The sequence below is a fragment of the Liolophura sinensis genome, chromosome 11 (assembly GCF_032854445.1).
Source record: "Liolophura sinensis isolate JHLJ2023 chromosome 11, CUHK_Ljap_v2, whole genome shotgun sequence".
Taxonomy (NCBI): Eukaryota; Metazoa; Mollusca; class Polyplacophora; order Chitonida; family Chitonidae; genus Liolophura; species Liolophura sinensis.
Window position 1 is genome coordinate 28,342,234 of NC_088305.1, and position 26,465 is coordinate 28,368,698.

Here is a 26,465-nt window from a genome sequence, read left to right on the forward strand (position 1 = left end):
TCTGTAAAAATGTTGGTCCTTCAGTCTGTTCAGCTGTTGTAGGAGCAGCAGTCTGCACAGGTGTTTGGCCAGGTGTTGTAGGAGCTGCAGTGGTAGGTACAGGTGTTGGTCTTTCAGTTTGCACAGGTGTTTGTCCAGATGTTGTGACAGTTGTGGTGGTTAACACAGGTTTAGTTGACTCTAGAGTTAGTTCACTTGTGGTGATTTCAGGGATGACTGTCGTCCTCACAGAAACTTAAAAAAAATTATTACATGTTAAATTAATCATTTGCTATAGAGTACACAGAGTCACTGTTAGACTGTTTGTCATGTTTCATTCATATGAATGAGCCTTTTCACACAGGTGAGACTGACAGCCTTTTCACACAGGTGAGACTGACAGCCTTTTCACACAGGTCACACTGACAGCATACATAAATAACCCTCACTCAAGATTTAAATATACACAACGTTTCACATCAAAACCAGTGAAGGTAGAAATGCATGTGTGTTATCATGAAAACACATGGCTTCCAAAGCCAAAGGGTCACATGCTTCACAACCAACCACATTTTACACTGTTTTAATACAGAAGAACATTAATTGCTTGTGTACAAGTTTGCCACAGTGAAAACCAGGGAGGAGTGGGAGAGAGCTTAATTAAGTAACAACTGTGTGATAGTTGGCAATTGGTCACCCACAACCGATGAAGTGCAGTCTCTTGCCAATTTACCTCAGTCAGGTTTTTATTCTAACTGTTCATAAAAATGCATAAATAAAAGAACAATGTAGTAGCAAATTACATGCTCTCTAGCAGAATTTGGTAAAAATAAAATGCAGTGATATGAACTGCAATTTATTAAATGTCTCTTTCAGGCATTGAATTAAAATATTTCTGTTTTTGACATTTTGTTTGACAGTTTCAGCCATTAAACTCGTACCTTTACGCTCATAACAGCAAAACACTTCCAGTTCCACTTCATAATTCTCTGCTGGAGTCTGACCAACTTCTTCCTGTTTCGGTTCCAAAAGTGTGATTCGGATGTCTGAAGCGGTGAAGTCCTTGGGCAGTTGGATTTCACCATTTTCTGGGACTTCATAAGATTGTGTTCCAGATGGATAGCGAATTCTTCAGTTGGTTTAACTCTCTTCTCAATGGCTACACGGCCAACATTTCCTGTGACAACCACTCTGCCAACAACAACTGGTTCTTCACCATTGGGAGTCAGATCCAGTTGGATGTAAGGAGGATTAGCTGTGTCCACAGGGATTATGGCTGACTTTCCTTCAGGACGGATATCTTGAGGAGAGCTTGAGGGGTCAAGCTGAGACACCTGAATTGAGCCATCTGGTAAAAGTTCTGGATCTTTCATTCCATCCTCCAGAGTACAGTACTCAGGGGTAGTGAGAGATTCAGCAGTTGTCCCAGACACATCTGAAACAGGAACAGAATTTGTCTACATGAGGACAAATTGACGAAATCTTCAGATATCAGCGGTCAAATTTGCCTTTCCAAATTAATGGTAACGTTAACAGAAAAATATCATCACAGAACAGCACAGGATACCCGGATTAAACCTTGGTCAGGTTTACCAAAGACTTTAAAAGTGGTACTTTTCGCTGCCTTGCTTCGTGCTCAGCACTGAGAGGTTAGAGCAAGGAAACATGACTGGTTGGCCCGATTGTGACTGCGTGAGGTGTCATGTCTGGTGTCTTCGGCATGACACTTCAGTGGTGGCAGGAGTTTGGCAGCATGAACTCACCCTGATACAAGAAGAACATAATATGTGTTCACTTATCTAATGACTCCTCAGAAAAATTGTTAGGCACCACTTTAAATCCCAAGCAATGCAGTCACACATTAAATCATTCAAAGAACAGCAAGATTTTTTACCTTTTCAGTGTTCGTTAATTGTAGGAACACAATTAAAACATTTTATTGTGTATGCTTAATGGTGAACAATATTTAGTTCTTTTTTCACTGGTGTATATCTCTTGTATTTGTTTATTTCATTGGTGATTTATGCCATACTCAAGAATAATTCACTTATACAACAGAGGCCAGCGTTGTTGTGGGAGGAAACTGGGAACCCATGATCTTCTGCAGGTTGCTAGCAGACCTTCCCACATTTGAGGAGAGGAAGGCAGCATGAGCTGCACTTGAACTCAAAGTGATCACAATGATGAGATGCTCCTATATGTATATCACCTGTCTTATAAAAGTCACTGTCCACACACAAACCCACACCCTGCTGAGCACAATCAGAAATTGCCCTTGAATATGTTCTTCTCGCTCAGTAAAATTCAACAAACCGCTCAAACTTACTTGGATTTGATGTGGTTGTGACAGAGGGAATAGCTGTAGATCTGGTCCCCTTTGTTGTCATGGCAACTCTTGTTGTTATCTCCAAATCTTGTTCTGTTGTGGCCAAGGTTGCAGCTGTTGTCCTCACGGGAGTGCTCTGTTCACGGGGTCCAGCTGGTGATGAAACTGGAACTGGACTTGTTGGAACAGAGCTCCCCGGCGGTGGAGTGACGTGCACGGTTGTGCTAACAGCTGGTGAGGTTGTTTGTTTGGGTGTTAAAACAACTGCAGTAGTTCCTGCTGGTGTTGGTCCTTCGGTTTGTTGACTTGTTGTTACTGGTGGTTTAGCAGTCCGTACAGGTGTTGGTCCCCTCAGTCTGCATAGGTGTTGGTTCTGCAGTCTGCACAGGTGTTGGTTCTGCAGTTGTAGGAGCAGCAGTCGTTGGCACAGGTGTGGGTCTCTCAGTCTGTACAGGTGTTGGTCCCTCAGTCTGCATCCCTAGAAAGCAGAAAATTGATTGAAACAGCTGCAGTTTCAATAGTAACATACATGCAGTTCACCACAAAATGAGCAGGGCCTCCGTGGCTGAGTCGGTTAGCGCGCTAGCGCAGTGGTATGACCCAGGTGCCTATCACCAATGTGGTCGCTGGGAGTTCAAGTCCAGCTGATGCTGGTTTCCTCTCTGGCTGTAAGTGTAGAGAGTAAAATGAGCAATCAAAATGAGCATGCATACCAAATATGAAACCTTCGTCTGAAGTGGTTTCATCTACTTCTCCATAGCAGAATTTGGTAAAAATAAAAATGCAGTGATATGAACTGCAATTTATTAGATGTCTCTTTCAGGCATTGAATTAAAATATTTCTGTTTTTGACATTTTGTTTGACAGTTTCAGCCATTAAACTCGTACCTTTACGCTCATAGCAGCAGAATACTTCCAGTTCCACTTCATAATTCTCTACTGGGGTCTGACCAGTTTCTTCCTGTTTCGGTTCCAAAAGTGTGATACGGATGTCTGAGGCAGTGAAGTCCTTGGGCAGTTGGATTTCACCATTTTCTGGGACTTCATAAGAATCTATTCCAGGTGGGCTGGTGAATTCTTCAGTTGGGTTGTTTCTCTTCTCAATGGTTACACGACCAACATTTCCTGTGACAACCACTCTGCCAACAACAACGGGGTCTTCACCATTGGGAGTCAGATCCAGTTGGATGTAAGGAGGATTAGCTGTGTCCACAGGAATTATGGCTGACTTTCCTTCAGGACGGATATCTTGAGGAGAGCTTGAGGGGTCAAGCTGAGACACCTGGATAGAATCATCTGGCAAAAGTTGTGGGTCCTTCATTCCATCCTCCATGGTACAATACTCAGGGGTGGTCTCTTGTGTGGTCTCCTCAGTGAAATCTGTAACCAATGAAAAAAAAAAAAAAAAAAAATGAATGAAAATAAAAAGAAGCAAATCATTTCAAAGAACCTCATTGCTGTAAGGAAATGATAAAAAAAAATTTGATCGACTGAGTGTCTGTTACAGGCAAAAAATGTTTTAATTTACTGGACAACCTCCCCCCTCCCCCCCCCCCCCAAAAAAAAAAACCTTTCTTGTCCTGTCAGTAGTAAGCCTTCTAGAATATTTTTCGCTCTTCAGGGCTTGATCGATATACTTACTGGAACCTGCTGTACTCCAAGAAGGCGCCAAAACACCTGAATCTGTTGTAGTTGAAATATTTTGAGCTTTAGTGGTTGGCACAGCTGTTGATCCTCCAGTTGTTACGGGTGTTGTTACAGGTTGTCCTGTTCTGCCTTCAGGTGTTTGACCGGTTGTTGAAGGAGGTGCAGTGGATGGAACGGGTGTTGGTTCCTCATTCTGTTCAGCTGTTGTAGGAGTAGCAGTGGTTGGCACAGATGTTGGTCCAGTAGTCTGTACAGATGTTGGCCCCTCTGTCTGCACAGGTGTTGGTCCTTCAGTCTCTACAGGCGTTGGTCCCTCAGTCTGTACAGCTGTTGTAGGAGCTGCAGTGGTCGGCACAGGTGTTGGTCCCTCAGTCTGCACAGGTGTTGGCCCCTCAGTCTGCACAAGTGTTGGCCGTACTGTCTGCACAGGTGTTAGTTGACGAGTTGTAGGAGCTGCAGTGGTTGGCACAGGTGTGGGTCCCTCAGTCTGTACTGGTGTTGGTCCCTCAGTCTGCATCCCTAGAAAGCAGAAAATTGATTGAAACAGCTGCAGTTTCAATAGTAACATACACGCAGTTCACCACAAAATGAGCATGCATACCAAATATGAAACCTTCGTCTGAAGTGGTTTCATCTACTTCTCCATAGCAGAATATGGTAAAAATAAAAATGCAGTGATATGAACTGCAATTTATTAGATGTCTCTTTCAGGCATTGAATTAAAATATTTCTGTTTTTGACATTTTGTTTGACAGTTTCAGCCATTAAACTCGTACCTTTACGCTCATAACAGCAGAACACTTCCAGTTCCACTTCATAATTCTCTGCTGGAGTCTGACTAACTTCTTCCTGTTTGGGTTCCAAAAGTGTGATTCGGATGTCTGAAGCAGTGAAGTCCTTGGGCAGTTGGATTTCACCATTTTCTGGGACTTCATAAGATTGTCTTCCAGATGGATTAGCAAATTCTTCAGTTGGGTCATTTCTCTTCTCAATGGCTACACGGCCAACATTTCCTGTGACTATCACCCTGCCAACAACAACGGGGTCTTCACCATTGGGAGTCAGATCCAGTTGGATGTAAGGAGGATTAGCGGTGTCCACAGGGATTATGGCTGACTTTCCTTCAGGACGGATATCTTGAGGAGAGCTTGAGGGGTCAAGCTGAGACACCTGGATAGAATCATCTGGCAAAAGTTGTGGGTCCTTCATTCCATCCTCCATGGTACAGTACTCAGGAGTTGTCTCCCCTGATGGTGGTTGTGTGGGCTCCTCAGAGACAACTGTAAAAAAAAAAAAAACAACAAAAGAATCCATATGAAAAATGCTATCCTCTTTTCCACACACCATGCTAACAAAAAAAGCCCAAAAAACAAAACAAAACAAGTATGTCTAAATTTACTGCTGAGTCATACATATACAGCTGAACAAGTCCAGGTTAAATGGCCCCGAAATACAAAACTGTGCTATTAGTAGCAGGGACTTCCAGAATATTGTTAACATTGTGGGCTGGTAATATACTTACTTGAACCTGTTGTACTCCAAGAAGGTGCCGAAACATCCGTCTTTGTTGTGGTTGGTGTGGGTGATGTGGTTGTTGGCACAGGTGTTGGTCCCTCAGTCTGTACAGGTGTTGTAGGTGCTGAGGTGGTTGGCACAGGTGTTGGTCCATGAGTCTGTACAGGTGTTGGTCCCTCAGTCTGCACAGGTGTTGGTCGAGTAGTCTGTCCAGGTGTTGTAGGAGCTGAGGTAGTTGGTACAGCTGTTGGTCCTTCAGTTTCAAAAGGTGTTTGTCCAGGTGTAGTAGGAACTGATGTGGTTGGCAGAGGTCTCTCCGTTTGCCCACCTGTTGTAAGAGCCACTATAATCAAAGCATGGTTCTAATATGACTAAAATTTATTCACTTCATAATAGAGAAAAAAATTTCCATATTTGATTTTTCATGCATCAAGTGAGTGTACAGTTCTGAACACTATTTTGTTCTTGTGAAATGGGAATAAAAAACTGTCATTTCTATTTTTTCACATTGATGCTTACTGTATTTAAGAATGAGTGCAGAGTGTTTTGGACCCTGAGCAATTGCATTCTGAGCCACTGTACTCATAGGCCCAAGGTCTAACTTTATAGAAGAAAAACCTAGCACTCACACCACTTGGTCTTTGTTTTTACAATTTACATTTTGATAAACATTAAGAATATGATCTAACTAGACTACTGAACATTTTACTTTCAGTAATGGTCAGTAATGGCTGTGGTTGTTCTGATTCTAAAATCAAAAGTTCTTGGTGAAGCAAACGGCATGAAACCTTGCCTATTACAAACCGAACAAAGAACAAAGGGCATTTTGCTTGAGGAAACAATGCAAAAGGATAGCATCTGTCCCATCTCACCCTTTTTCTTTTAGCCCCATTTTTGAAATTTTGTTATAACTCATGTTGCAGATGCAAACACAACATACTGCAATGTGATATTCAAGGAAGTTTTTTCTTGACATCTTCTCTATTTCAAACCCTTCAAGGCATAGAAACTAAATCAATGAAATTTCAATGCTCTTTATAACTATCAATGGGAGACCAGCAAAAAAAAAAAAAAATGTAACATGATAAAAGTGCAGCTGTACCGGTTGTGGCTGGAGGCCCAGTCACCGTTGTTGTTGTGGTTGTTTCCTCTCCACTAGGTGAGACTGCATAAAGACAAAACGTCAGCATTCTTATAATACCTTCCACTTTTAATTGCTGTTTATAATACAAGAATTTTTCATCAATACAAAATGTCAGCCAGCATTATATTAGCTCAGGAAAATGAAGTGCTTTTTGCAAAGTGAGTTAAAATAATGGCAAACTTTTCCATCTGTGACATACATGATATTAGTGGGCAGCCAGTGATAATCTTCAAACTTCATGTAAGTCTGCACAGAACAGTGCCGTCTATCAGTCACTGCCATCAGGGCCCAGTGATATTCCAGCTTACAGAATAAGGATTGATCAGCTGTTTGGTTGCCACACAAAACTATCAATGAACGTAGATAGGGCACTTGCTGGCACGTAGAATCAAAGCATTATTTTTGCCACTGCTGACCAAACCAAATCCCAGTAGAGATGGGGGTACAGGGCAAGAATTGGTGATTTATTCCAGGCTCTCCATTTTCCCGCATGAACCCCTGAACTTCACCTGAGATGTGTACGTAAAAAATTTGTACGTAAAAAAAATACGTAAAAAAAGTATGGCATTAAAACTCAATCTTACATGTATAAATAAATCTTCGTGCATTTACTGACGAAAATATTACCGAGATGGACTGTCCAAGGAAAATGAGGTGCTGATACCCTGTTTTCTTCAAAGGTGAGGTTTACCAGGCACAAATGTGGTAGGTCAGCAGTAAATTACTGTTTAGTATAGGACAGAGGTCATTATGAAAAGTCTTCACGATTATGACAGGGCGGAGCCTCTATCCATTTAGATGACTGATTGGGTATTTCATGCAAAGCCACGCCCTCTCTTCCTGTCACTGGTCTGTCAGTGTGTCAACCCAACAGCCGTTATGTCACATGGTCGGTGACCTGTCAATCAATGTCTGCTCACTCGGCGCACGGTTTCTTTGGCTCCGCCCCTACTGTCTTCGTATGAAGACGTTTTCTTCATCAATAAGTACTTTGGAATTAAAGCCTGTGATTGGCTGAAAACACCATCGATAGCCAATCTGTCGTCTAAGTGCCCAGGGACAGTTCAAAGCTGTCTTAATACCACATTCAACTTGAAGCTCAAAAAAAAATTGGGTAAGAGTAAATCAATCATGAACTAAATCTATTCCTAATATACCCATGGCTTTAGACAAATGGATTTTCTGCTGGGTTTCACAAAAATCTTAAATATATAATTTGGCGCATCCGTGGCCAAGTGATCAAAGTGGTAGCCCAGCACAATGACTCGGTCAGGAGCCTCTTTTCGCTGAAGTCACTGTGAGTACAGCTTAAGGTGGCTTCCTGAACTGTCGTATGCGGGGAAAGCTTGGGTTTCCCCCCACCATAATAATTGCTGATGTCGTGTAAGCAAAATATTCATGAGAATGATGCACACCAATCGAATAAATATGTATACAAAATGAATAAATAAAATGTGTAAATATAAAATATAAATAGATATTAGCTGGTATGTTTTTGTACAACTGGGAACTGTACAGCAGTAATGGAAAGAACAAATTACTGGCTGGTTACCTGTTGTAATGACAGTTGTAATCTGAACGAAAGGTGTACTCTCTTCACCAGATGGGGGAGGTGACACAGTCGTTGTCACAGTCTTGGTCATTGTTGTCGTTGTCACTGTATTAAAAAAAAAACAAAAAAAAAAAAACATGAATGAACGGATTAAGTCTTCCCGCCACAGACAGTATTCAGCCATGCTGTGGAGAGAACCCAAAAAACATGAATGAATGGATTAAGTCTTGCCACCACATAGACAGTATTCAGCCATGCTGTGGAGAGAACCCAATGGAACTAGGAAGTGGTTACTGTTCCAAAGACTGAACAGAACTAAATGTACATATAACTACTTCCCACAGTCCTACTGTCAGAATCCCACTTATAAAACTTACCCCAGCATATGAAGTCATTTCTTACACATTTAGAGGCAAATCTTTATTTTATCTTATCTTAGATCTTCAGTTTGCTGATGTTAGGAGGTACTGGTTGAGTAAGGACATTCAGCACTGGCTACACGTATTCTCTTTGTCACTATAATGGAGATGGACATTGGGGTGTCACTTCTCAAATTAATCAGTTTCTAGCCCTTACTGTGTAGGGATATTGTCTTACTTGTAAATTATTACAGGCTAGGCCTGTTCTCTTTGTTACAATCAAAAAACATACTGTATGTAATTTTAACAGACTATGATGCTTATTCCATTAATGAAATTTTAGGAATTTGATTTTAGGTTTTGTTTTGCATTTATTATTAGACAGTTTCAAGACAAAGTCCATGTTCCTATGTAAGCAAAAAACCAGTGAACCTACAAATGCAAGTGTAATTCTAGTGATCTTAAAGAAAGGCAACCATTCAGTTACCTTTCTATATATATGTACAATGGTTGAAAATGTACCTTTAGGCTCATAACAGCAGAACACTTCCAGCTCCACTTCATAATTCTCTACTGGAGTCTGACCAGCTTCTTCCTGTTTCGGTTCCAAAAGTGTGATGCGGATGTCTGAAGCAGTGAAGTCCTTGGGCAGTCGGATTTCACCATTTTCTGGGACTTCATAAGAATCTGTTCCAGATGGGTTGGTGAATTCTTCAGTTGGGTTATCTCTCTTCTCAATGGCTACACGGCCAACATTTCCTGTCACAACCACTCTGCCAACAACAACGGGGTCTTCACCATTGGGAGTCAGATCCAGTTGGATGTAAGGAGGATTAGCTGTGTCCACAGGGATTATGGCAGACTTTCCTTCAGGACGGATATCTTTAGGAGAACTTGAGGGGTCAAGCTGAGACACCTGGATGGAATTATCTGGTAAACGTTGTGGGTCCTTCATCCCATCCTCCAGGGTACAGTACTCAGGAGTTGTCTCCCCTGATGGTGGTTGTGTGGTGGCTTCTGTGATAACTGTAAATGTACCAAATGTGTTTAGAGGTTTTCACGGATTTCTAATATATTTTTAAAATTATTCGTCAAATACCACGAACATCAAAGTTTTCGCGCAAAAGAGAAAATTAAGGTACTTCCATGAAGCTTTTCAGATATGCAATAAATTGGCTGCAGTTGAGTCATGCGGCTGCCAACCTGAACCAACTGGATTTCATTCATTTTTTCATTATATGAGTTACACATGTGTACCTACCAGCCATAGCCAAACATTACTGTAAAAGATTACCATGGTAACCATGTGTTATCTAAATTAATGTGCTCATTGCAGAATGGGTCCCATGTGTCCCACGGTATATCTTCCTCAGGTACAAGTCAGTCTTAGCCTTAATTCAAACCATGTTACTGACCCACATACATTTCAGTAATATTTCATTTTAATACTAAACATTGTTTTTGTCTTTCATGACAACTTCAAAATTAATGAAAAAAACAGTACAAATTAAACTTCAGGAATCATATCCCAAGTTACATATACGATGCCTGTTCTAAGTTTACTGGAGCTTTATAATACCTTGGCCATATTCCTACTTCGGAACAAATACAAATACACCATGTGAATGATATAACAACTCCTGGATGAATTAAAAAAAAAAACCCCAAAAAAACACACTTTTTGTTGAACTATTTGACAATTCTTTCAAATTTCCACAATCATTCCATGGAAGCACCATAGGCAAGCCTCTGCAGCCAAGTGCCCTGCAAATGGACTGTGTGTACAGTTACAGTATTTAAAGGTGGAGAAAAGATAAAAATGACAAAGTTCAGATGAAAGAGTACGAAAACTTATTCCTAAATGTGGTCTTCAATATCTTTTCTGATTTTTCCTTAAGGAGAAAAAGACACTTGAAAATAACTTTTGTACGGTGGGTATTTGGGACCACCTTTAGGTATTTATAGTCTTTCTTAAATAATATCATAAATGATTATGTAACACAGGTTTAATAAATATTTTTGTACTAGAATTTGTTCTTTTCAGCTAACAAATGTATTAAACCTCAATTTGGATCGTACTTATATATTTAATATGTTCATAAATATTATCATAATTTAGGTTAAATGCATATGTTTCGATGTAAACAACAAATTCACATTCAAATAAATATATTAGACAAGCATCACATACTTATTTAGAACATTATTATGCAACAATGATAAATACCAAAAGTTGGTCCCAAATACCCACCATTCAAAAATATTTTCAAATACCCTTCTCTCCTGAAAAAAAATCCCCAAAAATATTTAAGATCATATCTGCACATAAGTTTTGATGCCCTTTCATCTGATTTTGGCATCGTTTTTATGTTTTCTTCTCCTTTAAGCTTGGCTTTTATTTCAGTTTTTGTTATTACTAGGTCTCGTTCTTGATGCTAGCCCCTCACCTTTGGTGACCACTGTGGAGGTTTCAGAACTGGTGACCAAGGGGGTCTTCTCTACTGCTGATGTTGTAGGTCTGGTCGAAATGGGCGGCGAAGGAGACCCAGATGTCTTAACCGTTGTCACTGTCTGGGTTGTCTTGGTCGTGGTCACTGCATTGAAGAGAACAATGTTCATTCAGCAGCGCTCATTCTCAATGAGATTTGTCGTACAATATAAAAACTATTCCTACATTTATTCATTAAGAATGTGAACATCATTTCATAATCCAACGTATGTTTTCTAGGTAGGCTGTAAAACAGGAATGAAATGAGTTGTGTAATGTAATATCTGTACTGGAAATCACTGGAAATAATGGTGTAATTTAAATAATTTGTGGAATGACTGAAAATACTGGAGAAATTGCAATAATCCTTGGAATGACTGAAAATACTGGAAAAATTGCAATAATCCTTAGAATGACTGAAAATACTGGAGAAATTGCAATAATCCTTGGAATGACTGAAAATACTGGAGAAATTATAATAATCCTTGGAATGACTGAAAATACTGGAGAAATTATAATAATCCTTGGAATGACTGAAAATACTGGAGAAATTGCAATAATCCTTGGAATGACTGAAAATACTGGAGAAATTATAATAATCCTTGGAATGACTGAAAATACTGGAGAAATTGCAATAATCCTTGGAATGACTGAAAATACTGGAGAAATTGCAATAATCCTTGGAATGGCTGAAAATCCTGGAGAAATTGCAATAATCCTTGGAATGACTGAAAATACTGGAGAAATTGCAATAATCCGTGGAATGACTGAAAATCCTGGAGAAAATGCAATAATCCTAGGGCCATATCTGAAGTCACTTTGGTTCTGGAAAAAGTTTGGGCCCCAAACTGTTGGCCACCCAAACTAAAGAAGCTGTATTAAAACTAACAAGTAAATTAAACAAAAATATGATATTAAAAGTTAAGTTTTCATACAAATTTCTTTCATTCACAGATTTAGAAGCTCTTAGAGAACATTATTTTGAGTTGTGTTTTTAAAATTTCTTTCTGCAGTCACAATATCACCATTAAAGTTGAGATCAGAACCTTTAATGATTTTCCAGATATGGCCCTGAATACTTTTTGTGACTCCATTGTTTGCCACATTTGGCCCCGCATTTTGTTATAACCAAAAATGAGATATATTTCAATGCTTTATCTTTTAGTGAGGGTTTGACTAACACACTGCCCTTAAGACATTTTGTAAGCAGAAGACTCTGATAAGAATTATTAAATTGGTTGTCACGTGGCTAATGAAACTGTTATCCTGAAAAGGCTGTTCCTTTGTTTGCTGGAGCTTTCACATAAATTTCAAAATATACCTGTTACATCAACACAGTGTCCAAGAATCAAAATAGGAGCCTGACTTACATGTACACACATGTGAGGGCCTCAAGCAAGTAGCAAAATTGTCAATTAAATATTTGTCTGTTTTTTCCGAGCTATAAATTGTACTTAGGTCTCCCACCTACAAGGCAAATGCTTCATTATATCTTCCACTGCTAGGCATTTCATATTTATTTATTTGAGGTTTAAAGATGTACCCAACGTTTTTCACTTAAATGACAGCAGTCACATTTATGGGTTAAAAGTAAGGTCACACTCTTTGCCAGGCATATGTACCTTACTGACTGAAAACAAGAAGAAAAAGTTGTTTTTAAATGTCATGACACCTGTAAATTCTTTGTCTTTTTGGGGTATTTGGCCTGTGTACAGCCATGTTTCTGTTAAAAAAAAGCATAGATGTATAAAAAAAACAATAAATCTGTATTTACAGACATCACTTGGCAATACTGAATGTTTGTGTATTTTAAGCTTTTATGATACTCTTTATACCAGACTATGGCCTGGACAGACGGAAACTCTGGTTCATCAGCATTCTGATTAATTCACTAAAATTTTTGAATGAACTCTTCCACACAATCTGTTGAATTAGAGTAAACTTACCTTTAGGTTCATAACAGCAGAACACTTCCAGTTCCACTTCATAATTCTCTACTGGAGTCTGAACAGCTTCTTCCTGTTTGGGTTCCAAAAGTGTGATGCGGATGTCTGAAGCAGTGAAGTCCTTGGGCAGTTGGATTTCACCATTTTCTGGAACTTCATAAGAATCTGTTCCAGATGGGTTGGTGAATTCTTCAGTTGGGTTGTCTCTCTTCTCAATGACTACACGGCCAACATTTCCTGTCACAACCACTCTGCCAACAACAACGGGGTCTTCACCATTGGGAGTCAGATCCAATTGGATGTAAGGAGGATTAGCTGTGTCCACAGGGATTATGGCTGACTTTCCTTCAGGACGGATATCTTGAGGAGAACTTGAGGGGTCAAGCTGAGACACCTGGATAGAACCATCTGGTAAACGTTGTGGGTCCTTCATTCCATCCTCCAAGGTACAGTACTCAGGAGTGGTCTCCCCTGATGGGGGTTGTGTGGTGGCTTCTGTGACAACTGTAATTTCAAATGTGCAAGAGATACAGCTGACAGTTCACAGTTTTCCTTATATTGTAAACATTCAAATTCTAAAACACTAAAATAAAGAAACTCGCAGAGAATCTCCATAGCTACATGTAACGTGTGTACGTAGATTAAAGCTTGCTGCATGTACCTCAATGGTTAGAGGCTACAGGTATTTGCAATCACGTCTTTGTCCTGGACATTTTCAGATAATCACTTTTAATAAACCAAATACTTACATGCATAAGAGTTGAAAAGAAGAAATGCTTAACCTAAAGACATAAAATCTGCATTCCAAAACAGGATCAACCTTAATACTTTCTTTGAGATGAAAGCTCTATAGACAGCCATTTTGTTTCCATACGTAAGGAGTTTCCCTCTCGAGACAAATAAACTCCTGAATATTTTCGCATTTGAACTGCACATTTCAGCATTCCATTAGCTAGATCTGCTTGTGATAAAACTGTTCTTGTTTTATTCCAAAACTCTGGACTTAGACCTTTCTACTGGATGTTAAAATAATTTTTTTAAATAAGTCTGTGCCCAACAAATGCAAATAAGTTTACCTACATAAGATAATAGGCTTAGAAGTTTGCATCAGCAAAAATGTGTCGTATAGAAAATCTTCCCAAGATGGCCACCAATTAAACAGTATGAGTCACAGTTGTGATACCTCAATCTAACTCAGACTGCCAGAAGCTAGGCAACAGGGGTCAGACTAAAATCTGCTGATCTATTCCCCTAAACCGTACCATTATACCAAAAATTTGTAGGTTGAATTGAAGCTGTCTAAATTTCTGTCTCCAGGGAGTTAATTAAGTTAAATCTCACCTGTGGTGACGACTGTGGTTGTCTCTGATGTGGTCACAGTGCTGGTTTTCTCTACTGCAGGTGTGGTTTGACCAATGGGCGTGGTTTGACCAATGGGTGTGGTTTGACCAATGGGTGTGGGTTGACCAATGGGTGTGGTCACGATCTGAGTTGTGGTCACTTCAATAAGAAATGACAAATTTGTTTATCCTCTTACACTCTTTAATACTTAGTTATTAAAGCAGGACATCCCAGCATTTTCCCAATTTATCTAAATCTAAACATTTATGTCATTTATAAAACCGAAAAGGCAGGTTTCATAAAATTTATACTGTGACATCATACATTAAAGACAAATACAATGTAGGCAAACAATGCTGAACACTTTAATATCATCCTTCCTGGGCCAAAGAAATAAAATGTAGCCCAAGGTCAGAACTCAGGTTCAAATAAAGGATATTTGAATTATTTGGATATTAAATTGTAGGATAATAATACATATTCATTATCTGATTGGCGTTTCACGGCTTATGCAGGAATATTTCACTTAAATGACGCCAGCTAGCATTATACTAGGAGGAAAGCAAGCAGAGACTAGGGGCAAACCCAAGACAATCTGCAGGTTTCTGCCAGACCTACCCATGTATGACCAGATTCATATAATAGACTTTATACTGCATTTTGATAAAACTGAACTTCCTGTAACTGACATCTGAACTACAACAGACTCCAACTTCCAAATGTGCAATTGACATTTGGATATGGATATAACACAATATCCCATGATGGCAATTTGGACATGACTAATACCCAACTTCCTGTAATGGATATTGGACAACTTTACCTCTAGATTCATAACAGCAGAACACTTCCAGCTCCACTTCATAATTCTCTACTGGAGTCTGAACAGCTTCTTCCTGTTTGGGTTCCAAAAGTGTGATACGGATGTCTGAAGCAGTGAAGTCCTTGGGCAGTTGGATTTCACCATTTTCTGGAACTTCATAAGAATCTGTTCCAGATGGGTTGGTGAATTCTTCAGTTGGGTTATCTCTCTTCTCAATGGCTACACGGCCAACATTTCCTGTGACTATCAATCTGCCAACAACAACGGGGTCTTCACCACTGGGAGTCAGATCCAGTTGGATGTAAGGAGGATTAGCTGTGTCCACAGGGATTATGGCAGACTTTCCTTCAGGACGGATGTCTTCAGGAGAACTTGAGGGGTCAAGCTGAGACACCTGGATAGAATGATCTGGCAAAAGTTGTGGGTCCTTCATGCCATCCTCCAGGATACAGTACTCAGGAGTGGTCTCCCCTGATGGTGGTTGTGCGGTGGCTTCTGTGACAACTGTAATTGTACATGCACAAAATATGTACTTACATGTAACTTAATCTGCAGCTAATTTACTTCATTGTTATTATACTATGTATTTCAGATCATTTTAGTTATCACTCAGCTTCTAGGTTTTAAAGAATAAAATATATGTAATAATACATGAACCATAAAAATGATGCAGCTAACTTCTTTCCTTCATGGTTGTCATATTATGCACCTGAGAGTATTTCAGTTAACGCTAAAGAGCTGAAGTTTTAGACATTGAAATACAAGAAAACAGGTAAGATAATCACCACACTTTAACATGTGTGCACCTTGTTTTAAAGATGAACAGATTTCACACAAGCTAAAGGGGTTAGAGGCTACAAGGTTTTCTGCATCACATCTTGTAAGATTCCTGACTGAACGTTACTCCACATGCCACTTTTAGGAAATTCTCTGCAACATGGCCTCAAAAACATCACAGTTAAGCCTTGATATGTATCAGTCTGAATGAGACCCAGAAGCTAGTCACAGGAGTCTCAAACATTAAAATCTTCTATAGCTATTTCCCAAAATCTTGTTTAACCTCAAAGTTCAGTCTAAAGATTCAGTGAACACTTCAATAAAAAAAGAAAAGTGATAACAGATTGGACAAAATTTGTCTGAATTTCTTTCTCAAGACAAAACCTCACCTGTGGTGACAACAGTGGTTGTCTCCGATGTGGTGACTTTGGTGGTTTTCTCTGCTGCAGGTGTGGTTTGACCAATGGGTGTGGTTGGCGGTATCACCATCGCGCTTGTGGTCACTTCAATATTAAATGACATATTTGTTCATACTTTGAGAGCTTTTTACTGGTCTACTCAGTTGTTAAAGCAGGGCATCTTAACACTTTTCCAAATTAAGAACATTTATGTCCATTACAAAACTGAAATTGCATGTTCTCATTACCATTTTTTCCACTATGACATCATAAATTTATTTCATTTATTTATTTGATTTGTGTTTTACGCCGTACTCAAGAATATTTCACTTATACGACAGCAACCAGCATTAAGGTGGGTGGAAACCGGACAGAGCCTGGGGGAAACCCAAGACCATCCACAGGTTGCCGGCAGACTTTCTCACGTACAGCCGGAGAGGAAGCCAGCATGAGTTGACATCATCAATAAAAAACAAATAAGCAAACAGTGGTGAGCACATAGCCTCCTTCCTCTGCCAAAGAAACAAAATGCAGTCCAACGTTCAAATTAAGGACATCTGATATCATTTGGATATTAAAATATAGAACACAACATTGTATAATAGACATATTGCACATGGATTAAGCCTAGTTTCCTGTAATTGACATCTGGACTTGGACAGAACCCAACTTCCTGTAATGGTTATTTGGACATGACTAGTACCTAACTTCCTGTAATGGTTATTTGGACATGGCTAGTACCAAACTTCCTGTAATGGCTATTTGGACATGACTAGTACCAAACTTCCTGTAATGGTTATTTGGACATGACTAGTACCAAACTTCCTGTAATGGTTATTTGGACATGGCTAGTGCCAAACTTCCTTTAATGGCTATTTGGACATGACTAGTACCAAACTTCCTGTAATGGTTATTTGGACATGACTAGTACCAAACTTCCTGTAATGGTTATTTGGACATGGCTAGTACCAAACTTCCTTTAATGGCTATTTGGACATGACTAGTACCAAACTTCCTGTAATGGTTATTTGGACATGACTAGTACCAAACTTCCTGTAATGGTTATTTGGACATGGCTAGTACCAAACTTCCTTTAATGGCTATTTGGACATGACTAGTACCAAACTTCCTGTAATGGTTATTTGGACATGACTAGTACCAAACTTCCTGTAATGGTTATTTGGACATGGCTAGTACCAAACTTCCTGTAATGGTTATTTGGACATGGCTAGTACCAAACTTCCTTTAATGGCTATTTGGACATGACTAGTGCCAAACTTCCTGTAATGGTTATTTGGACATGACTAGTACCAAACTTCCTGTAATTGCTATTTGGACATGGCTAGTACCAAACTTCCTGTAATGGTTATTTGCACATGGCTAGTACCAAACTTCCTGTAATGGTTATTTGCACATGGCTAGTACCAAACTTCCTGTAATGGCTATTTGCACATGGCTAGTACCAAACTTCCTGTAATGGCTATTTGGACATGGCTAGTACCAAACTTCCTTTAATGGTTATTTGGACATGGCTAGTACCAAACTTCCTGTAATGGCTATTTGGACATGGCTAGTACCAAACTTCCTGTAATGGTTATTTGGACATGACTAGTACCAAACTTCCTGTAATGGTTATTTGGACATGGCTAGTACCAAACTTCCTGTAATGGTTATTTGGACATGACTAGTACCAAACTTCCTGTAATGGTTATTTGGACATGACTAGTACCAAACTTCCTGTAATGGCTATTTGGACATGACTAGTACCAAACTTCCTGTAATGGCTATTTGGACATGACTAGTACCAAACTTCCTGTAATGGCTATTTGGACATGGCTAGTACCAAACTTCCTGTAATGGCTATTTGGACATGACTAGTACCAAACTTCCTGTAATGGTTATTTGGACATGACTAGTACCAAACTTCCTGTAATGGCTATTTGGACATGACTAGTACCAAACTTCCTGTAATGGTTATCTGCAAATGGCTAGTACCAAACTTCCTGTAATGGCTATTTGGACATGGCTAGTATCAAACTTCCTGTAATGGTTATTTGGACATGGCTAGTACCAAACAACCTGTAATGGTCATTTGCAAATGGCTAGTACCAAACTTCCTGTAATGGCTATTTGGACATGACTAGTACCAAACTTCCTGTAATGGTTATCTGCAAATGGCTAGTACCAAACTTCCTGTAATGGCTGTTTGGACATGGCTAGTACCAAACTTCCTTTAATGGTTATTTGGACATGGCTAGTACCAAACTTCCTGTAATGGTTATTTGGACATGGCTAGTACCAAACTTCCTGTAATGGCTATTTGGACATGGCTAGTACCAAACTTCCTGTAATGGTTATTTGCACATGGCTAGTACCAAACTTCCTGTAACATTGGGCCTCTTTACCTCTAGGTTCATAACAGCAGAACACTTCCAGTTCCACTTCATAATTCTCTACTGGAGTCTGACCAGTTTCTTCCTGTTTCGGTTCCAAAAGTGTGATACGGATGTCTGAAGCAGTGAAGTCCTTGGGCAGTTGGATTTCACCATTTTCTGGAACTTCAAAAGAATCTCTTCCAGATGGGTTGGTGAATTCTTCAGTTGGGGTATCTCTCTTCTCAATGGCTACTCGGCCAACATTTCCTGTCACAACCACTCTGCCAACAACAACGGGGTCTTCATCATTGGGGGTCAGATCCAGTTGGATGTAAGGAGGGTTAGCTGTGTCCACAGGGATTATGGCTGACTTTCCTTCAGGACGGATATCTTGAGGAGAGCTTGAGGGGTCAAGCTGAGACACCTGGATAGAATCATCTGGCAAAAGTTGTGGGTCCTTCATGCCATCCTCCAGGGTACAGTACTCAGGAGTTGTCTCCCCTGATGGTGGTTGTGGGGTGGCTTCTGTGACAACTGTAATTATACAAGCACAAAAGATTCAGTTAACTTAATATTTAGCGAATTTCCTTCATTGTTATTATATTATGTACTTCAGATCATTTTAGTTTAACTAACATGCACCTTCTTATGTTTTAAACAATAAAATAGAACTGGTAAATAATAACAACATTTAAAATGTGTGCACATAGTTTTATCATGGAGTAGACTTTACACTTTCTACAGATGCTTACAGGCTACAGGTATTTCAAAATGTTGCTATCTTTCTTTCCTGCCTTACGTAGGATGGTCTACCAGCAAAACTGTGGGATAACTGTCCTGACAGCCGGCGTTTGCATGAAACATCCTTTAGTATGGCGAAATGGTGATAAAGTACTATTCAACAAGTCAACGAGAAAAATAATACTCAAAAATTAGACAAGACATGATTAACATGTGCTAACCTTCTCATGGCCTCAAGGTTCTTACTTATGAACAAGCTGTTAACCCATGTGATCGTTTGTTGCGAATAAAATACTGTGAAATTTTTTTGCTCTTTTTCTCACTAAAAAAAAGTTACACTCAAAAACATAATACTTTTCGTCACCTACGCAGCTTTTGCACTTACTACAAATTAGTTGAAACAAGTCAACATTTGTCCATCTGGCAAGGGAGTGATTGATTTGATGTTCAAAAGCATAGTAAAGAAAGTGAGAGTTGGTCATGTAAGACAAAGGTATTTTTCTAACTCGAGATTGGTCAATTTCTTTGCAAAAGCGGCTTTTGGGGGATTTTTCTAACAGCTTCTATCCATTTTTTAATAAACTGATCACATAACCGTCAGTTAACACACTGTATTAGCCACTTGGTTTTAGGAAATACCTAACTAGTCCACACATTATGTAGTCCTAAATTATGTAAACATAACTTAACTTGCTTTCCCCAGGTATATTTAGTTGGTTGTTGCATAAGTGTTCACTACACGATACTGCTTAATTTCTTTTGGTTTGAAATTAATATTTTAGCCCAGCAGCCGATCACACCAGTTTTGAGTGTCACCCTAATGACCATAAATTTTCGTCCATGACTAACTTGCCCATTTTTCCGGATTCTCAGAGATCTGTTGATTTTAGAAAGGTGTTTTGAAGTTGCTTGGAACATGGCTTAATATTCTACTGGAAAGTTGTAAGTTTCAGCAACGGAAATAATATTTTGTGACATTTATTTGCCTCTAAAAATGCACTTTTGTGGACAAAATTTTAGGTCAGTTAGTGTGTGTCAAGAGGATATCTACCAAATTCACCATATATCCTATAATTCGCAGCAGAATTCCTCAGTCTCAGTAAAAGTTTGAGAAGTTTTAGTTCAGCTGCCACAACACAGTTTACATTACCCGCCCACACGACCACACCCCCCACCCCCACACTTCACAGTCACATTACAACACAGACATAACAGTTTGGTCAAATAATTCTATCACACACCTCGATGGTAGATCTAAATTTCTTTGCGTTTTTAACAGGGAATACAAATCCTAATTGTTGCGGACAGCACATTTTGCTTCTTACAAAACGTAAAATTCCTGTTATAACTGAAGAAAATTCCTCAGCATTTAAAATGGTTTAAGGCAACGATTCTGTTATTCCAAATGCTAAATTGGTGAGTAATATTTTTACTACACCCAATTATTACTACCCTTGTCTTTTCCTTGTTTATTTCAAGCTTCCATTTCTGACAGTATTGTAGGTATATATCACATGCTTATTGGAGATCTTGAACAGACGTGGTCATGATAAGTGTCATCAGCATAGAGCAGGGCAAATAATTCCATGAATACAAAAAGATCATTTTCAACCAACCCAATATCTACTCTACTACAGACAGAGTTCACCATATATTTTTCATATTTTTTCATATATACAGCAAAAAGTCATGGGGGTAGACTTTCGCCTTGTCCGACTGCTATTTTACATGGGGACTTTCTTGACAATGTGTCTCCAAATTTAACACATAATTTAATTCCATTATATATGCTATGTATGATTCAAAGAAATCAGACCCAGAAGCTGAGCACAGGTGTCTGAAACATTAAATTCTTCTGAAGGTATTACCTAAAACTGTGTTGTACCACAAAGTCTGGGATTCAGCTAAAATTCATAAGAGAAAGTTACAGGCTTAACTACAGAATCTGTCCACAATTCTTCCTTATGGCAGTTAAGTCAGACCTCACCTTTGGTCACGACGGTGGTTGTCTCTGATGTGGTTACGGTGGTGGTTTTCTCTCCTGTAGGTGTGGTTTGACCAATGGGTGTGGTTTGACCAATGGGTGTGGTTGGCAATGTCACCATCGGGGTTGTCGCCACTACTACATCAAATGACAAATTTGTTTACACTTTAGAGTTTTTATTACCTAAATATTAAAACAAGTGACCATCTGTTTCTGAATTTGTGAACATCAAATTACAAGTCTGAATAGGCATATTTTCATGTAAATTTATTATATTATGTCCCAAAAACACACAAAAAGGGACACAGTTGGGCATACATTGCCTTCTTCCTTAGCCACGGAAACAAAATGCAATGCAAGGTTATAACCTATTTTCTACTGACTGAATTTTCTACAACTGATATGACAACCTGGCCATAAGTTGGAAGGCCTTGCAGAAACCTGCGGATGATCATAACTTTCCTCCCACCATAATGCTGGATGCCATCCTATAAGTGAGATATTCTTGAGTGTGGTGTAAAAACACCAATCAAATGAAAAAAGAAATAAACATGACAACCCAGTTTCCTATAGTTCACAACTGGACATGGATAGTAGCCCATTTCCTGCATAGAACTAATTCTTATTTGGTCAAAACTTAATATAATGGATATTTTGACATGAACAGAAAAAAGCTTCCCATAATGGCCATTTGCACATGGCTGGACTACCCAGCTTTTTATGATCAACAGTGTCCAACTTTACCTCTAGGTTTATAACAGCAGAACACTTCCAGTTCCACTTCATAATTCTCTACTGGAGTCTGAACAGCTTCTTCCTGTTTCGGTTCCAAAAGCGTGATACGGATGTCTGAAGCAGTGAAGTCCTTGGGCAGTTGGATTTCACCATTTTCTGGAACTTCAAAAGAATCTGTTCCAGATAGGTTGGTGAATTCTTCAGTTGGGTTATCTCTCTTCTCAATGGCTAAACGACCAACATTTCCTGTGACTATCAATCTGCCAACAACAACGGGGTCTTCACCATTGGGAGTCAGATCCAGTTGGATGTAAGGAGGGTTAGCTGTGTCCACAGGGATTATGGCAGACTTTCCTTCAGGACGGATATCTTTAGGAGAACTTGAGGGGTCAAGCTGAGACACCTGGATAGAATCATCTGGCAAAAGTTGTGGGTCCTTCATTCCATCCTCCAGGATACAGTACTCAGGAGTTGTCTCCCCTGATGGTGGTTGTGTGGTCTTCTCAGTGACAACTAAACATATTCAAAGTTAGATAAATAAAACTCAATGTTGAATTACATCAGAGTCCAAATTCAAAGATAAAGCACCCTTTCAGCATAGCTTATGTTTATATCAGCGATCGAATCTCATCATATACAAACTTACCTCTCACATATTTAGTTGATTATTTGATTGGTGTTTTAAGCAGTATTCAAGAATATTTCTTTTATGCTGCAGCAGCTAGCAATATGGTGGGAGGAAACCGAACAGCGCCCAGGAGAAACACACAGCTATCAGTAGGTTGCTGCTGCAGACCTTCCCATGTACAACCAGTGAAGAGGCCAGCATGAGCTGGCCTGGAACTCACAGCAACTGCTTCAGTTAGAGACTCTTAGGTCATTGTACTGTGCTGGCATGCTAACCACAGAGGCCTCACCTCTTTCATACGGTGCATGTTTAAGGGCAACTCTGTCTGTCCTGGGGGTAGCATCCCTCAACCTTTCTATGTCTCCTTTAACTGAAATATTCGTAATTCTTAAGAGCTACATGTACGTATATACATATAGTTACTCAAACCAGTTGTACTCCAAGAAGGTGCCAAGACACCTGAGTCTGTTGTGGTTGGTATGGGAGCTGACAAACAGTAGCCAGTCAAAATGGTTAAGCATGACAAAATGGACAAATGGACAAAAAAAAAAAACAAAAAAAAAAAAAACAAACCTTATTATTTATTAAGATCTTCATAAATATCTTTAAACAAAAGTTTATTACATTTGGACATGTACTTCAGGAGCTGTCCTGCAGACAAAAAGTAGCCAATCAAATGCTATAACATGGTCAAACAGATGGACGAACAGATTCCAAAACTTAATTGAGCTTAAGTTTTTCATTAGAAAAGTTAAAGCGAGCATTGATTAAACTCTTACCTTTTCGCTCATAACAGCAGAACACTTCCAGCTCCACTTCATAATTCTCTACTGGGGTCTGAACAGCTTCTTCCTGTTTCGGTTCCAAAAGTGTGATGCGAATGTCTGAAGCAGTGAAGTCCTTGGGCAGTTGGATTTCACCATTTTCTGGAACTTCAAAAGAATCTGTTCCAGATGGGTTGGTGAACTCTTCAGTTGGGTTATCTCTCTTCTCAATGGCTACACGGCCAACATTTCCTGTTACAACCACTCTGCCAACAACAACGGGGTCTTCACCATTGGGAGTCAGATCCAGTTGGATGTAAGGAGGGTTAGCTGTGTCCACAGGGATTATGGCTGACTTTCCTTCAGGACGGATATCTTCAGGAGAACTTGAGGGGTCAAGCTGAGACACCTGGATAGAATCATCTGGCAAAAGTTGTGGATCCTTCATTCCATCCTCCAGGATACAGTACTCAGGAGTGGTCTCCCCTGATGGTGGTTGTGCGGTTGTTTCTGTGACAACTGTAATTGTACCAAACGCAGAGTCAGTGGCCTACATGGATCCGGAATTTTCTTTTATACACATTTTTGTTTCCTTTCACATAAACAATAGGGGTTTGCAACTACAGGGAAAGTTAAAATGTGCCCAGGAAACTTTTGAGATTCCAAGATGACGACTGAGGTAACTTGAAGCAGCCAATCTGATCCCGTAGGATTTCAAATTAAATACTGTACCTAATGGCAACAGGAAGCAGCAGAGTATATCCCTGTGGTAATAATGCTCATTTACTCCCCTCGGCTCTGCTTAGTTTCTTTCCCACCATAATCCTAGCCTCCTCCATCATATTAGTTAATTATTTTTGAGTATGATGTAAAATATTAATCAAATAAACAAATAAAAAAAATGTATGTGTTCTTTGCAAAAATGAATCCCATACATCATGGTGAAGCTGTCTTAGATTCAAATCAGTTTTTAAGTTAAGTTAAATTTGTTTTACTGCACAACAATTGTGACTTTGTTTGGTAACTTATTTTTAACACGAGTACCATTTTCATGACATACGTGAATATTACTGTCTGAATGCAAATCAAAGTTTAGGAAAGGTACCACATTAAGGCTCAGTCTGATCAAAGTCTAAGACAGCTTTAATGATCAATCCCTCAGTCACGTTAGTCACACTTTTCATCAAGTGACAAGCCTAAAATTATACCATGTATATACACTTGTTTCCAGCAGATAAAACTGGTAATTTAAAGGAGAAGAAAACTTTAAAAGATGACACTACGGGCTGAAAAGAGCATATTTTTTTCTATCTGGTGGTGCCTGCTGCATAATTTTGCGATTCCTTGCCATACATGTAAAGCCTGAAAACGGCAAAGCTGGCATAAATTGCTGAGTCCATGACGTCCTCCATCTTTAACACCCTGTAATTTATGCTGGGGGTGTGTTGCCCCTCAGCCAATAAGCAGTTAAAACTCTGGCTTGTTCGTGTAAACTCGAAACCGACATCCAACATTCCGGTTTCCCGATCATCAAGTGGAAAACGAACTGTACTGTTTGCTGTCTTCTGAGAAGAAGAGTTCTACCGAAAATGTATGAACTGCACTTCGGCAGTTTCCGATGGCAATTCTCTCTCCCCCCCCCCCCCCCCAGCAGATTTAGGTGCTGACTTTATTTATAATTTATCAACTTGAGGTACATATTAGAATTTGTTTTATGGCATGCACCTGTAAGGAAACGCATACTCTTTTCAATGGTATTTGACTGATATTTAAATTTTCTTCTCTTTTAAGTTTGTACTTTTTGAACAATATTCCACAATCATTCCACGGATGCACCACAGACAAGCCTCTGGCAGGCAAGTGGCTTTCAATCCAGACTTATGGACAGCATTTGTAGACTGGCTTGCACTTCAGTTTGGGTCTGGACTGGACTAGTTGGTCAAGTTTACCACTCACCTGTGGTTACAACCTTTGTGGTTTTAGAACTGGTCACCAAGGGTGTCCGCTCTACTCCTGATGTCGTAGGTTTGGTTGGAATTGGCGGTGATGGAGACCCAGAGGTCTTCACTGTTGTCACTGTTTGGGTCGTCTTTGTCGCTGTCACTGTATCAAACCGAAATACATTTAATTAATGAGGCAATCTTTCAAAGTGAATAGCAGTATTAAAACAGTTACTACATATATTACCATCAAATGGACTTCAGTTCTTCAAATTCTTAACACATATAGTAACTAAATATGCCTTCTAGGTAACATGAATTGAATGAAAATTTAAACATTCTTAAAACAGTTTATACTAAATATGCACTTTAGGTAACATCAATAGAATTAACATTTGAAATTGTTGAGAAAGTCCCAAAAGTATGTATATAAACACAGCTTTCTAGGTTAGCTGTTGATTAACAGGAAGGAAATGTGATGTGTAATGTGATGTGTAATGTAATGTGATGTGTAATGTAATGTGTAATGTGATGTGTAATGTGATGTGTAATGTAATGTGTAATGTGATGTGTAATGTAATGTGTAATGTAATGTGTAATGTGTAATTTAATGTGTAATGTGATGTGTAATGTGATGTGTAATGTGTAATGTAATGTGTAATGTGATGTGTAATGTGATGCATGAACTTGTGACTGGACATTTGGGGTGTCACCATAAAGACCATTTTGGGATTTCTTGGTTCATAGCAGACCAAAATTAATGCTTCATAATAATCACATGTGAGCTTAATTTCCTTTTATCAGTTTCTTCTGTTTTTTACTTCTATCTTTTGGCGAAATTTTTGTCATCGTAAGGTTTACAAAAGGTTTTGTTGTATGGTTTTACATTACAAATAGGTTTACTATGTAAAAAGGCGACTCCTCTGTTCGTTTGTTTTTGTTTTTTTGGGGGTGATCTATAGCAATTTCAAAGTATACCAGTCATTATCTCAACAGTGTTGTT

The 26,465-nt window shown here is 39.2% G+C and overlaps 1 protein-coding gene across 1 annotated transcript; it reads right to left on the bottom strand.

The window, feature by feature from the left end:
• Positions 1-54: 54 nt before the first annotated feature.
• LOC135478283 (mucin-2-like) lies at positions 55-26,447 on the bottom strand. The gene is made up of 18 exons (XM_064758558.1): positions 26,441-26,447; positions 25,479-25,625; positions 23,538-24,041; positions 23,182-23,244; positions 18,701-19,204; positions 16,287-16,400; positions 12,957-13,460; positions 10,970-11,116; positions 9,045-9,548; positions 8,164-8,268; positions 6,570-6,632; positions 5,475-5,810; positions 4,729-5,232; positions 3,947-4,471; positions 3,219-3,685; positions 2,306-2,783; positions 921-1,414; positions 55-234 (listed from the first exon to the last, which is right to left on the bottom strand). Exons 1-18 carry the CDS (start codon positions 26,445-26,447, stop codon positions 226-228), a joined length of 5,475 nt encoding a protein of 1,824 aa, XP_064614628.1. The 3' UTR covers positions 55-225.
• Positions 26,448-26,465: the final 18 nt, after the last annotated feature.

What these genes read in the sequence shown, in the direction of transcription:
- LOC135478283 (XM_064758558.1), bottom strand. An exon ending in CTGCTGTTATGAGCGTAAAG is followed by an intron (nt 4,472 to 4,728) that starts GTACGAGTTTAA and finishes TCTGCTTTCTAG; the next exon opens with GGATGCAGACTGAGGGACCA. An exon ending in ATTATGAAGTGGAACTGGAA is followed by an intron (nt 2,784 to 3,218) that starts GTATTCTGCTGC and finishes TCTGCTTTCTAG; the next exon opens with GGATGCAGACTGAGGGACCA.